The 15,667-nt window shown below is 33.7% G+C and overlaps 1 protein-coding gene across 5 annotated transcripts in view; it reads left to right on the top strand.

The window, feature by feature from the left end:
• VPS13C (vacuolar protein sorting 13 homolog C) overlaps window positions 1-15,667 on the top strand; it is a 189,961-nt gene that overhangs the window by 71,476 nt on the left and 102,818 nt on the right. For 4 of the 5 annotated variants that reach the window (XM_036841778.1, XM_036841776.1, XM_036841777.1 and 1 more), the window contains 9 exons: window positions 249-372; window positions 1,747-1,864; window positions 4,546-4,675; window positions 5,487-5,565; window positions 6,231-6,370; window positions 9,581-9,734; window positions 11,389-11,468; window positions 13,061-13,120; window positions 15,407-15,569. In XM_036841778.1, coding sequence (XP_036697673.1) covers window positions 249-372; window positions 1,747-1,864; window positions 4,546-4,675; window positions 5,487-5,565; window positions 6,231-6,370; window positions 9,581-9,734; window positions 11,389-11,468; window positions 13,061-13,120; window positions 15,407-15,569 — 1,048 coding nt within the window. Of the gene's footprint in view, window positions 1-248; window positions 373-1,746; window positions 1,865-4,545; window positions 4,676-5,486; window positions 5,575-6,230; window positions 6,371-9,580; window positions 9,735-11,388; window positions 11,469-13,060; window positions 13,121-15,406; window positions 15,570-15,667 lie in introns of all 5 variants that reach the window. The other variant, XM_036841774.1, reaches the window with a different exon arrangement.

Genomic DNA, 15,667 nt, shown 5'->3' on the forward strand with positions numbered 1-15,667 from the left:
AGCTGTGTAACTCATCTTGTCATTAATTTAAATGTGCTGAGCACCTGTTACCCAAACGTAATAGAGATTTATGCTGAAATGGTATATTCCTAATAAAATATTTGCTAATAATTATTAGAAAATTAGGCAAAATATGAATTCATTAAGGGCAATGTTTTAATTTTATTTGGCTTTAAGAAAACACAACTAAAGTATGTTGATATAAAGATTTTTCTGTTAAAAAAATTGAAGGTTTTTCTCCATTTCAGCTTAACAGTAAAGATCAAGGTTTGCAGAAGACTAGTAATTCATCTCTGGAAGAAATAATGGATAAGGCATATGACAAGTTTGATGTGGAAATAAAAAGTGTGCAACTACTCTTTGCAAGAGCAGGTAAACTGTTGCTCAGTTTTCAGGATCTTGAAATTATGTTGAGTAGCGTTGGTAAACAGATATGCATGTTTACGTGTATATCAACCCTGATAACATTTTGAACACATATACTGTTGGTCACTTAAGAGAACCAAATAGGAGCCCATCAGTGAAAATCTTTGTCACAATTACAAACAGAGATGTGGCTGTTCATCTTAGGGTACTTAGTACCATTTGAATCTAAGTCCAGTCGTTGCCTGTTTTTTTTTAAAGCGACATAAAACTGCCCAGAATACGGAATAGAAGTTGCAGTTGGCTCATGTTCCTCTGTCCCAGTGTGTTTGGGATGTCTCAATGTTGTTTCCCCTTGCTGCCTTTATTTTTAAATATTTTACTATTAGCCTAGTCTTTATTTGAGTAGTAGTATGTTTTTTACTTTTAGATAACTGAGAAGTATGGATATAGTCTTTAAACCCTAAAAGTAGTGAATTTAATTATTTTCCAAAAGCTTTGGTGGTTTCTACTGCTTAAATGAAGATTGTTGGTTGCCTGTATTTCTTTAGTTTCTAGAAGCAATAATAAGTATTTGCAAAATATCCTTGAGTATATCACTCTGTGGTAGGTCACTGGAGGAAAGGACATAGTTTCTGTGTGCAGAGTGTATACTATAGTGGGAGTGATGAGATTTATTAAAATGTAAATATATAATGCTCTACTTAGTTTTATAGATTGAGCCTATTAATTCCTTGAAGAGAAGTACCTATACAGACCATTAAAGCTGCCTTTTCTTTTGTATGTACTTAATAATAATTGTTTGAATTATAAGCAATAAAAGATGTTCATTCATTGCCATCAGTTAAGATCTGTGTAGGGTTCTTTCAGTCATTGGAAGTCTGTCTTTGGAACCTTCTTATTTGGAAGAAAAGTGACTGTTACACTTTTTTGTCATAAAATCTTGCTTGATAAAACTCATTTTTGCCTTAGAATTATTGCACTTAGGACCCCCAGAAACCTCTTTTTTTCTTCTGTCTTTTTTTTCCTGTTTTTTCCTTTTTTCACTGCAATCTCCCAACCTTGATCTCTAATTCTGGAATCAAGGCAGTAAATTCTTAGGTTTTTTTCCCTGTTTGCTTTAAGATGTAAGATGTTATTAGAAAACATTCTTCAAATAAATGTTCAGAATTATTTTTATATCATAGTCTTTGACTTTTGTCAATCTGTGTTAAAAAATATAAGTCATTTAGTTGAAATGTATGTATGTTGAAAGAATTAAAAGTATCATTGAATATATTTGTTAATTATTTTCTAATAGGTTACTTTTCCATAGAACATCTGATAATCTAAAACTAATTAATAAATAAAAACTAGTCATTTAATTAAAAAAATTTTTTTAAGATGAAAACTGGAAAAAGTGTCGATTTCAGCATCCATCAACTATGCATATATTGCAACCCATGGATATTCATGTTGAGTTGGCCAAGGCAATGGTGGAAAAAGACATTAGAATGGCTAGGTAATGTATGAGTTTCCTTTGTATTATAAAATCAACAAGGTGAAATATATCTGCATCAGTTACTGAATTTTAAGAAAGAAAAGCTAGATTTCTGAAGGACAGAAAAAAATAATGATTATCTTACAGCAGAAATACATTTTTAAGGAAATGTTTATTTGAATTATATATCACCTCTCTTATTTCAGAAGTTATTTGGGCTTTTACATTTTGTGAAATTTGGTTATCCCTCTTTTTGAATGGATCGAATTCAAGGTTCAATATTGAAAATAAAATAATAAAATCTTCAAAAATTATAGGCTCTTTTGATTATGAAACCATATAAAATCTTGAGAATAATCTAAGGGAATGGAAAGTAGAAACTGAATTTTGAATTTAAGTAGATAATTATGAAATTATCTGCTGCCTTCTTAAAAACAGCCTTGTTGAAGTATTATTGACATTTAATAAGCTACGTTTGTTTAAAGTATGCATTTTGATAAGTTTTGACATAAGTATCTATGAAACCATCACCACAGTCAAGATAATGAACACATCCATCATCCTCAAAAGTCTTTGTGTCCCATTGTATTCTCTCCCTCACATCCCTACCTGCTAACTCCTCTCCCCTCAATCCCCAGGCAACATTGATCTTCTTTCTGACACTAAAGGTTTGTTAGAGTTTTCTAGAATTTTATATAAATAAAATCATAGAATTGTAATTCTTTTTTTTTTTACTTCTTTCATTCAGTATAATTGATTTGAGATTCATTCATGTGTGTGTATCTTTAGTTCATTGATACTCTTTATCAGTTGGAGGTTAAATCAACCGTGCATTACTAGATAAACCTCTTTTAGTAGTAATGTATTATTCTTTTAAAATGTTGGATTTGGCTTGCTAAAATTTTGTTATGAAGTTTTAAAACCTTACATTTCTGTTTATGAGGGATATTGATCTGTGCTTTTATTTTCTTGTTTTGGCATCAATGTATCAGGCTTCATAGAGGGAAGTTGTGTAGAATTGGTATTTTTTCCTCCTTATATGTTTGGTAGGATTTGCCCGTGAAGCCACCTGGGCCTGGAGTTTTCTTTTTTGGGGGAGGGTTTTTAACTACAAATTAAGTTTCTTTAACTTAAATTCAATTTCTTTAATAGATATAGGGCTGTTCAGATTATCTGTTTTTTTTGAGTGATCTTTGGTAGTTTGCATTGCAATGAAAAAGTTAGTCTTTCATGTCTTAGTTGTTGAGTTTATTGTTTTAAAGTTGTTCATAATATTTCCATCTTACCTTTTTAATACCTGGAGAATTTGTAGTGTTGCTATTTCTCTCACTCTTGATATTAGTAACTTGTGCCTTTTCTCTTTTTTTTCTGATCAGTCTGGTTAGAGGTTTATCAATTTTGTTGATCTTCTGAAAGAATCAGCTTTTGGTTTCAAATGTTTTCTCTATTGTATTTGTTTTTTATTTCATTGATTTCCACTCTCACATACAGTATTGCTTTTTTGTTTTGCTTACTTCGGGTTTCATTTGTTTTACTCTCCTAGTTTCTTAAGATGGAAGCTGAGACCTTTCAATTGAGACCTTTCTTCTTTTCTAATACAGGCATTTAAGTGCTTTAAATTTCCCTTGAAATGCTGCTTAACTGTACCCTACACATTTTGAAAACTCTTCAGTCAGTAGACTGGGTATTTGTACGACTTTAGTCATTTGTTTCCCATCTTTCAACTTTCCTTTGTTGACTGATGTCCAGTGTCTTTGAAACAGTTGTTTCACATATTTTGTCCATTTTTTTAGTTATTTTAGTTGGGAGGGTTTATCTAGTCCATCTATTTGGGATGATATTAGTTTTATGCAATGTTTCAGAAATAATTAATAAAGAAGCATCTCACATTTTTACAGTGCTTTTCAATTTACAGAGTACTTTCACAGAAAGTTCAATCCTTTGAGGTAGGAACAGCTAACTGGCCTCTTTTGAACATTAGTGGTTGCATTATACAGAAAAATCATTCTTCATTTAGTAGTTAGGCATCTGTCAACTTGAGCCGTTCACAGCTTAGTTAGGAAGTCAAAGATAAACAACCTGAAAGAGCTTTATGAGCAGCAGATAGCTGCCACATAGTTATTAGGACAAGCAAACCCAGGCAGTTAGGTGTAATAGGGAAGCAGAAGAGAAGCACGTGCTGAAAAGTAAGCACCTGATGGAAGCACAACAGTGATTCAGCAGTGAGTAAAACAGATACCCTTCTCATGGAGCTTATATTTTAACCAGAGGAGACATAAAGTAAACAAGTATACGTATGCTATGTCAGGTGCTGACAAATGCTATGAAAGGAAATAATGGGAGGTGAGGGGATAGAGAATGATGGGGTAGATACTCTTTGATGTTTAGAATGAGAAATCTTTGATACCAGGAAATGTTATGTATAGTGTTTTAGGTTTTAAAACATAGATAATTTGTATTTGAAAATATCTTCCTAAAAATTAGTTAACTTAAGGTTTGGCTGCTTAAGAAGGATACAAAACTTGGCTTACATGGAGCTTCCCATTCCCTGACAGCGTTGAGGGATTAATGTAATTAGATTAAAACATATCCAAAGTAACTTTGACCCCAGAATGTAGTCTCTTCTCCATTCCCTTCCCCACCTCCATAATATAGAGAAGCTGGACCTTGAAACCTTATAGTTGAATTAATTATGTTTTTAGATTTAAAGTATCTGGAGGGCTTCCTCTGATGCACGTGAGAATTTCTGATCAGAAGATGAAATACATGCTCCGTTTGATTAACAGTATACCCTTGCCACAGAAATCATCTGCACAGTCTCCAGAGAGACAGGTAAATGGAGATAATAAAAATGCTAAATATCTTTAGATTTGTATATATGGTGAGTTTTTTTCGTCTTTTTTTGAGCTGTTTTGTTTTTCAATATTGTTTAGGGCCAGTTTCATTTATCTGATACATTTTTGAGGTTTAATGTGGTTGATTCTGTACAGAACTGCATATGGCATTGAATAAATAAAGACTGTAGCCTATTTTCGTTTTGGAGTGGTGGTAGAAAGTCTGTTATAGGGAATAACGGAAAGAAAGATACATAAATGAAAGGAAAAATGTTTTTCAAATTTAGGAAATGTGTTTTAAATAAAGCTAAATATAGAAATCTTTAAAATGTTGCAAAATATAATGATCATCATAAAATTTTCTTATATGTTAGACTTAAAAGTTCTAGGTCACTTTACTTGGAATTGATCTTTACAACATAAATGTCGGACTTCCATTTACTTTGAAATGAAATTTGAGAGAGCCAACTAATGTTGATACCATTTTCCAGGAACCTGTCAAAAAGATGTATAATTAATATTGTAATAGACAGCAACTGAATGCCACACAATGATAGGTAGACTTACCTACTGGAGTTGAACATGGTTCTGCCCTTGTAAATGCAGGTGGTGGTCTTAATAATAAGTAAACTCCAGCCAGCCATTAGTTAGGTGATTGCATAATGTTCTTTGTTGGAAGATTTGTGTGCTGTGTATGTGTCTTTCCATCTCTCTCTATCCTCTGTTACTTTTTCAGTATTTCTCTCATTTATGTACATTTAATCCTGCTAAATTAGTATGTTTAGAAAACTTTTTGTGTTATTTTCTAGGTATCCTCAATTCCTATTACACCAGCTAGGACAAAAGGCCTACTTGGTACGCCACTGTTGCTAGATGGAGTGGAATCAGGTGAGGAAGGTAAAATGTTCTTTATTAAACCAAACCTAGAGATAAACTTTTCAGAAAATAAAGGAATTGTGAAAGTGTTATAGTAATTTACTGGCTTTATTTCCAGTTGTGCTACTAACCAACAGTGAGACATTGAGTCATTTATTTTTATTTAAGGCCAAGTTTCTTTGTTTGAATAAAAATATTTTTGTGATTGACAGTGTTTAAGATTCTAAATAAGCTGCTTTTTTTTGCCCTGATCTCTACTTGATTCTTTTCTCTGTCTCTGGTATAACTGATCTTTTTTGATTTTGAACTAGAATGTAAACTCTATGAGGACAAGGATAATGTCTGTCCTGGTCACCCTGGTGTCCTTAGCGGCTGGTACAGATGGATATGGGATAGATGATACCCAGTAAATATTTTATTGAAAATTGAATGAATAAACTAAAGTGAAAAACAATCAGAATTGTTGAAGAAGAAAATAGAAGGGCAGTTTGATTTTATATATGATTATCCTATGCCAGGTTGAGTCACTCTGTGGGACTTAGAAAGAAGCTATATTCTGATTCTGAATATGAAGGTTATGTCTAATAAATGAATTTTACTTTTGAGAGATTTCAGTTTGAGTGTTTTATGCAGTTTTCGATGGACATTCTCTCAAGTCAATTGTCTTCTTCCTTTAGAGTCTGATGATGAGTATTTTGATGCTGAGGATGGAGACACACAGACTGGTAAAAGTATGAAAGGGTCAGACATAAAAACGGTTGCTGAGGCCCCAAATGAGGAGCTCATTAATCTTCTACTGAAGTTTGAAGTTAAAGAGGTATGTATATTTGTTTTGTCCATAAACAAATATATTCTTGTTACTGCTGTCCTTATAAACTGTCTCATGCTAGACCCAAACGTTAAGTATATTTAAAATGTGGTACTCTATCTTCCCTACTGCCACCCCCCACACACACACATACTTCTAAGAAAATGAAATGTTATTTTGTAAAAACTGATATAAGTGTGATCTGTGGTATATATCTGATCTATTCTGGACAAGCTCGAGACTCTTAATTAGGATTTTCTTTTCTGTAGAAAATTTCTGTGACATGTTTACTTTAATATTTTTCAACTTTTAAGCCAAATAATATAGTTTATTGTCACGTTTATAATTTAGAAAAATGTAAGCAACCTAAATTTGCAGTATGGCTTTTACAGCCATTAAAAGTCCGGTAGTAATAAAAGAAAACATCGACATGGAGAGATGGTCACCGCATATCTTTATTTGGAGAAAAAAAAAGCGATTACAATTCCAAGGATATTATGATTCCATTTAGAAAATAAACACACACATACACACTTTTTTTTAATAAATGACAGTGTTCATCTCTATGTGGTGGGATTATAGTTTTTCATTTCTGCCTGTTTGCTTTTATATATATTAAAAAGTTTTTAAATGAATATGCATTGCTTTGGAATAAAACACAAAAGGTATAAAAAGGAGGTATTTCTTACTGACTGCTTTATATCTAAGTATTATTGGTATTTGTTTAAAGAAAGATATGTTCTCCATGTTTAGACTTCTTTGACTTCTCTCTTTCTCTCATACTCTCATCTAACATAGCAGAAAACCCCTTGACTTTACCTTCAAAATGTATTCAAATGATTGCTCTTTCCTTCCACAGCTATTGCACTGTCCACATCACCATCATCTCTTGCTTGGACTATTGCAATAGCCCCCCCGTCTCTCTGCTTCCATCATGTACTCTGTTCTCCACACGGTAGCTAGAGTGATACTATTTTTAATCTTATTTTTAAAAAATATTTACTTATTTTTTTGACTGTGTTGGGTCTTAGTTGTGGTATGCGGGATCTTTTGTTGTGGCACGCAGGCTTCTCTCTAGTTGTGGCGTGCAGGTTTTCTCTTTCTAGTTGAGGCATGTGGGCTTAGTTGCCCCGTGCCATGTGGAATTTCAGTTCCCCGACCAGGGATCGAACTGTGTGCTTTGCATTGGAAGGCAGCACTGGACCACCAGGGAAGTCCCTAGAGTGATTCTTTTAAAGGGAAAGTCAGATCATGCCATTGCTTTGCTCATAACCCTACACGGGCTTCCCATCTCACTCACAGTAAAGAGCTAAATTCTTCCCATGGCCTACAAAGCCTTACATGGTCTACAAGTCACACCATGTGACTTCTTTGGCTTCATCTGCTGTTCTCTTCTTCCTTGCTCATTTTGCTCCAGCCATATTTCATTTATTCCTTCCATAAATGTTTATCAAGTGTCATCATGTACCAGGCATTGTTTTAGATACTAGAGCTACAGCAGTAAGCAGAGTTCTTCCTCATGGAGCTTACACTTGGCTTTTGTTCTTTCTTCTATATACCAAAGCATATTCTTTGTGCTTGCTGTTTCCTTTGCCTGGAAAACTCTTTTCTTGCATGACTTGCTTCTTTACTTCCTTTAGAAATGGCATCTTATTGGAAAGGCCTGACCACGCAACACAAAATAGTAACCTTTGCTTTTCCCCATCCTCCCTAGAATGTAAGCTTCTTGAAGACAAGGACTTTGTCTGTCCTGGTCATTTTGATGTTCTTAGTGGCTGGTACACCCTCATACATGGAAGATGATGCTCAATAAATATTTTATTGAGTATTGAATGAATGAACTAAAGTGATAAACAATCAAAATCATCTAAGAAAAAACAGTAGTGCTGTTTGAAATATTTTTCCCAATTTGACCTTTTTTTGCCATTCCGAAGTTTTAAATATTTCTGTGGTGAAATCTAGCTAATTTTTTCTTTATATTCTCGTTTTAGTGTGTGTTTAGAAAATTATCCTCCATTACAAAAACATTTACCCATGATTTTATTTATTGTTTTATGATTTTAATGCTTTCATTTAAATCACTGATTTATTTGAAATTTATTTTTGTGTATCAATTCAGTACTGAATATCTTACTGTACTGTTTTATTGTTTCTGTTTTTCAGTTGACACTCCTGATTTTTCTTAGGTATATGATTATATCACTGCTAATAATATTAGTTTTTGCTTTTTTTTCAGCATTTATATTTTTCCAATTACTGTGGCTGGCTTATAGGTGTTCCCAAAATGTGATAGTTCAAAACAACTATTTTATCTTGCTGACAGTTTTGTGGGTTAGGAATTCTGGAAGGGCCCAGCTTAGTAATTTTTGCATGTAGTCTTTCCCATGCTTTCAGTCACATTTGACTAGAGTAGCAGTGACCTGAACTCTCAGAGGGCCTCATGGCTCACTCATGAGGCTGGCAGTTGATACTGGATGTTGGCTGAGACCTCGGCTGGGACTGTTGACCACAGTACCAACTCACGGCCTCCTGACCATGGCAGCTTCAGGGTAGTTGAACTTTTTACATGGCAACTAGCTTCCCCCAGAATGAGAAATCCCAGGTGGAAGTTTCATGGCCTTTTTTAACTTTGGAAATCCTTATAGTATCACTTCCTCTGTACTCTATTGATTGAAGCAGTCACAACCCTGCCCAAATTCTGCGGGGGTGGGGCAAAGACCTCCATCTCTTGATGGAGATCAAAGAACTTTCATGTTTTAAAAATGGCAACATATATGTTTTATTTTTCATTGGCTAAATATACTGGCTATCATTTCTACAATAAATTTGAATAGTAGTGTAATAGTAAATGTCGTTGTCCTACTTTTTGACATTAATGGAGATGATTCTTATATCACCAGACATGACTTTTAGTTTTGAGATAAAGGTTTTAAAAAATCATATTCAAGAAGAATTCATACATGCTGATTTTTACTAAATTAAAAAAGTAAATCAATAAGGATATAAAATTTCATCATGATTTTTAGATAGATGTAGTTATATTCTCAATAATAGAATGTAGGATAGCTTCCAATCATGGTAAATAACTTGATGGTAATAGAAGAGTATGAGCAAAATTTCTACTATGGTCATGATTATATATATGAAGAAGGATTTTGTACTTTTAAGTATGATTCAAAGCACTTATCTGCCTTTCATTGGCTGTCCTGATTGTTTTAGGTGATTTTGGAATTTACCAAACAACAGAAGGAAGAGGATACAATTCTAGTGTTTAATGTTACTCAGTTAGGAACAGAGGCTACAATGAGAACATTTGATTTAACTGCGGTAACTTACTTAAAGAAAATCAGCTTGGATTACCATGAAATTCAAGGTAATAGCCATAAAATTAGAAATAATAGACAGTAACAGATTCAGTATCACTTTTGAGTATCTGAAACATATTCATTTGTATAGTAATAATTATGATAAATAAAAGCTAGCAGTGTTCTAAGCATTTTATAAATAATAACTCATTTAATCCTTGTAACAATGCTATAAGATAGGCAATGCTATTATCTCCAATTTACACAAGAGGAAACAAAGTCATAAATTGGTTACATAATTTACCCAAGGTCACACTGCTAGTTAGTTAGTGGCTGAACCATGATTAAAACCCTAGAAATCTGGCCCTAGGGTCTGTATTCTTAACTACTATGATCTACTCAGAGAGTCCATATAAATCCCCTTTATATAGGGAGTATTATTCCCATTTTACAAACAAAGGAAGGTTAAATAAAGAGAGATTAAGTGACTTACTCAAGATCATGCATCTTACGAATAGCAAAACCTAGAATTTATCTCTGGTCTTATAATATTGAAGTTCTTGTTCTTTTGATTCAATAGTGTTCATATATCAGAAGCAGCATCAGGTTATAAAAATGAAAATGGAGAGACATAAAATTAATTCTTTCAGAAGCTTTTATGGTTTATGCATTTCAGTGTACATCTTGTATACTCATTGGATGAGGAATGAAGGAATGGGTGAATCTACAGTAATTAAGGTTACCTAATATTTGCCTAGTATTTTAGTCAAATATAAAGACCTATTTTTTTTGTTATTTTTTAAATAGCTCTAACTAAAATTAACCTCAGCTTAGAAGAAAAATGTTTTATGTGTTAGTAAGCTCCTATAAGCACTGTGGAGAGATGGAGTTTACATTACTGTCTTAAGGGGAAAAATACAAATAATAAATTTTCTACACTATTTTTTCCTTTAGAGAAGGTTATTTCAGTGGAAAATTCTGAGATATCTCAGAAACAGGAGTTATAAAACTGCAAATAATAAAAGATGGATAAAAGAGTGGATAAATCACTTCTCCCTCCATGGCTTCTGGAGGTAGTTCCTTGGGACATGTACATGAGGATATAGAGGATATCTGGTGGTACCTGTTGTTTTTAAATTTAAAGAAATTTAACAATTCCCCTCCCTTCAAAAAACCATTTCCTCTTCTGTGTAAGCCTTCTCTTAGTCTAAACAAAGGAAAATTATTTAAATTTCCTTAATATGAATGAAATTTTAGAGCTCAACAGAATACTACATATTTTTCTAGTTCAACCTCATTGTTATGTAGTTGAGAAAACTGAAGTTAAATAGCTTTTGGTAAAGGTAGAGATGAATTAGAATTCATATTTCCTGATTCTTAGCACCCGTAGTCTTCTACTGCCTTACGAATGCACATATGGTCTTAAAAATATCTAGAGAAGTTTTGATTACTTTTGAACGCAGATGTAAGATCAAAGAAAATAAATACAGCATGCATGTTTTTAAGTAAGTTGGATGTCAGAGGTAAGGTAAGGATTTGGATTGGCTTGTTTCTTTACCAGTGATGACCTTAATATTTAATAACCATGAAAATATGTGCAGATAGTCTTTTAAAGCTTAATTAATAAAATTTTTTAAGAAGAAAAAGACATGTTGAAAATTCCAAATGTAAAAAAGAGCAATTTATTTGAAACACTTTTTTTTTTCTTTTTCTTTAATCTAGGGTCCAAAAAGAAGCCCCTTCACTTGATTAGCTCTTCTGACAAACCTGGATTAGATCTCTTAAAAGCAGAGTACATTAAGGTAAGGGTCATAGAATGTTTATATATTTATTGTATACTTTAAACTATCCTCTGGAAGGAAAAAGATGACAGTAGATTATTAAAGGCTCTTGTGTATCATAGGTTTGAATCATAGGGATATCTACTGTTTCTCTGTCCATTTGCACACCTCTTTCTCTTTCACTCAAGTAAGGACTAGGATTTTACAAAGTCACACTTCTTGTCCACAAAGATGGAAGCCTGGGATGAAGTAGGTCTTACTACTGTCTTCTGGGGCACATTCACCTACCTACATTCATTGTATGTGTAGGTGATATTTGGCTAAGTATCCTACATCAAAAGGGATAAAGTCAAATTGAATTTGGTTCAGAAGAGAATTGCCAGGATTCGGAAGGACTCAAAAATATGTTATATGAAGAATGTTGAAGAATGTTATACGAACTGATGGTATTCAGCTTCATTCAAGATTAGCTGATTTAATTATTCAATAACTGTTGAACGTCTTTTGTGTCAGGTTGTGTTAGGATACAGAGATGAAAAACATTCTCTATTCTCAAGGAATTTATAGACCAGTTGGGAGATAGGTAAACAACAATTAAAATGTAACGTGTTTTACGGATGCCAAGGGGGGAAAGTGGGGGGGGGGTGATGTGATGAATTGGGAGATTGCGATTGGCATGTATACACTGATGTGTATAAAATGGATAACTAATAAGAATCTGCTGTATAAAAAAATAAATAAAATAAAATTCAAAAAATATATAATGTGTTTGATTCTTTAATAAGGAAGAACACAAAGCATTATGAGAGCAGCGAGGCAGGGATATTGATCTAGCCAGAAGGCTTCTCACAGGAGGTAAAATTTTGAATTTACTGTGTATGTTCCCAAGGGACATAACTTGAACCAATTGGTTATTATGATAGGAGATAGATTTTAAAAATATTGATTGATTGATTGATTATTTATTTATTTTAATTTTTTTGGCTGCACCGGGTCTTAGTTGTGGCACGCAGGATCTTCATTTCGGCGTGTGGGATCTTTAGTTGCGGCATGCATGTGGGATCTAGTTCCCTGACCAGGCATTGAACCCGGGCCCCCTGCATTGGGAGCACGGAGTCTTACCCACTGGACCACCAGGGAAGTCCCAGGAGACAGATTTTTGATTCAGTGTGAAGACCTCATTAAATCAAACTTCTCTAAAGTTTGGATTTCTAAGAAAATGAGGTTTCTTTCACTGGAGATATCCTAAAATAGACTTGCTGAAGACTTTCTAAAGGTATTTAAACATTAGGTGATAGATGGGCTAGACTACCTTTAAACCTTCTAACCCTCAGAGTTTATCATTCTGATCCCTAGCTGCAGTTTCCCAAAAGTGAATGATGCCATGCTCTCCTCTGTTTGAAGAGGAGGACAAGTTTTTACTCTTAATGATAAATAAATAGATTTGGATGTAACTTTAAAATAATGATAATAAAATTAAATATATAATGTATTTTAAAATAGTTATAACTGAATATAAATAAATTAAGTAAAGATTATAAGTAAATGATTCATTTACTTTGGTCTTAATTCCTTCTTTAGAACTTCTTTTTTCTTTCTTTTTTTTTTTTTAGGCTGATAAGAATGGACCCAGTTTTCAAACTAGTTTTGAAAAAACTGAACAAACACTTAAGGTAAGAAATTCTGTTAAAAGAATAGATCCTGTTTGAAAATAACCTACTCTGGAAGTCTTCAGTATCCTTTGAGGAACCATTAAAAGTTATAAATTAGCCTCATAAATGTCTACCATGCTCTGTGTTTATGATTCAGGATAATAATACTGTTATTTAACTCATTTATCACATCCTAATTACTTCTAAAGGAGGGAATGCTGTAGATGAGGGAACTTTGGTTTACAAAGAACCAACAGGATTCTGAACAAACCAAACTAGATACTGTCTTTTAACGCAGGGCTCAGAAAGTGTGTGAAATACAAGGAGAGATGTTGAGTACTTCTGGAGCTATACTAAGGTACTCAAGTAGAGGAAGAAGAGGCAAAATGTAATTTTAGAATACAGTAAAAAGAAAATGAGAGAAATGAGTTTCAGATTATACTTTTGAGAGATGGGAAAATCTGTTGAATATTGAATCTTCCTTTTAATAATTTTTATATCCACTTAGTATCTTGAAGCAATGAAAAGAAGTCCTTTTGTATAAAAAGTGATTTTAAAAAAAATTCAATTCGCTATTAGAAAATCATATATTCTTTAAAGCAATTTGTGTTGCTATTTTAGGTTTCTGGAGTTATTGTTTTTAAAAATACAATATTTTCTCCTGTAAGCTATATATTCTTTTTTTTTTAATGATAGGACCATAATTGTGGTTTTAGAAGATTATTTAGTGACTGAGAACTCACTCTTAATTGCATTTTTTATATTTAAATCTCATGAATGTCACATTTGAAATCTTTTTTTTTTTAACATCTTTATTGGAGTATAATTGCTTTACAGTGTTGTGTTAGTTTCTGCTGTATAACAGAGGGAATCAGCTGTATGCATACATATATCCCCATACCTTATGGGGATTCCCTTGTATGTTATTTGTTGCTTTTCCCTTGCTGCTTTTAATATTTTTCTTTGTATTTAATTTTTGATAGTTTGATTAATATGTGTCTCAGCGTTTTTCTCTTTGGGTTTATCCTGTATGGTACTCAACGTGCTTCCTGGACTTGATTGGCTAATTCCTCTCCTATGTTAAGGAAGTTTAATGTTGTCCCGGAGGTCTCTGAGACTGTCCTCAGTTCTTTTCATTCTTTTTTCTTTATTCTGCTGCCTGGCAGTTATTTCCACCATTTTATCTTCCAGCTCACTTATCTGTTCTTCTGCCTCAGTTATTCTGTTATTGATTCCTTCTAGAGTATTTTTAATTTCAGTAATTGTGTTGTTCATCATTGTTTGCTCTTTAGTTCTTCTAGATCCTTGTTAAATGTTTCTTGTATTTTCTCCATTCTGTTTCCGAGATTTTGGATCATCTTTACTATCATTACTCTGAATTCTTTCTCAGGTAAGTTGCCTATTTCGTCTTCATTTATTTGGTCTTGTAGGTTTTTACCTTGCTCCTTCGTCTGTAACATATTTTTTTGTCGTTTCATTTTTTTTTTTTTTGATGGGTGGTGCTGTATTCCTGTCTTACTGGTTGTTTGGCCTGAGACGTCCAGCACTGGAGTTTGCAGGCAGTTGGGTAGAGCTGGGTCTCGGTGCTGAGATGAGGACCTCTGGGAGGCCTCACTCCGATTGATATTCCCTGGGGTCTGAGGTTCTCTGTTAGTCCAGTGGTTTGGACTCGGAGCTCCCACCACAGGAGCTCAGGCCTGACCTCCAGACTGGGAACCAAGATCCCGCAAGCTTTTTCTTTTTCCTTTGTGCTTAGTCTAGATGCACTTGCTCATAGGGGGCTGCGTGCAGAGGCCTCACGCCCAACCCTTCACACCAGAGTTCCTAGTGCGAACCGGCTTCTGCTGACACTGTAGCTTCAACGGCCATGTGCAGAGCCATGTGCAGAGCCTGAAATCATTTCTTAACACGGTGGTAATACATGGTGATTCTGGAGTTTCATGTTCTAACTTATATGTTTTATATAATCATAATAGTAGTCATTGAAGATTCCAAAAAGTGATATATATATTGAATATTGGAATGGCCGTGACAGGCAGATTGTAGGCTCTATGGTAATTAGGCTTGGGAAATGGAGTAATTAGGTTACCTTGATACTCAAATGAACCCCCAAAATGTGTAAGTATTATTTACTCTCCATATAGTCCCTGTTTAAGGCTGTGAGTTGTGAGTCTTCCTCTCTTCTCTCTTCCTTTTAAGTGGTGTACGGCAGTGATGCAAGTCTAGTTAGGAGCCTTTTGCATACATCATGCAGACTACTGGTATAATTGGCCTGGGAAACTAATTTTCTTTTTAAAATATTTCTAGGTGGCTTTTTCATCTTTAAACCTGTTGCTGCATACACAAGCTCTTCTCTCTTCTATTAATTACCTGACAACCATTATTCCATCAGATGGCCAAAACATGGGTGATACCAAGGAAGTACAAGTTTCTACTGAAAAGCAACAAAAAAATTCAGCTCTGCAGAAAAGTATGAAAAACACTGTTTTGTTTCTTGTTAGTAAGGGTTTTAGAATTGTAGAGCTAAATGGGGAATCTTAGAGACCATCTAGTTAGTCATTTACATGC

The sequence above is a fragment of the Balaenoptera musculus genome, chromosome 2, assembly GCF_009873245.2.
Source record: "Balaenoptera musculus isolate JJ_BM4_2016_0621 chromosome 2, mBalMus1.pri.v3, whole genome shotgun sequence".
Lineage (NCBI taxonomy): Eukaryota > Metazoa > Chordata > Mammalia > Artiodactyla > Balaenopteridae > Balaenoptera > Balaenoptera musculus.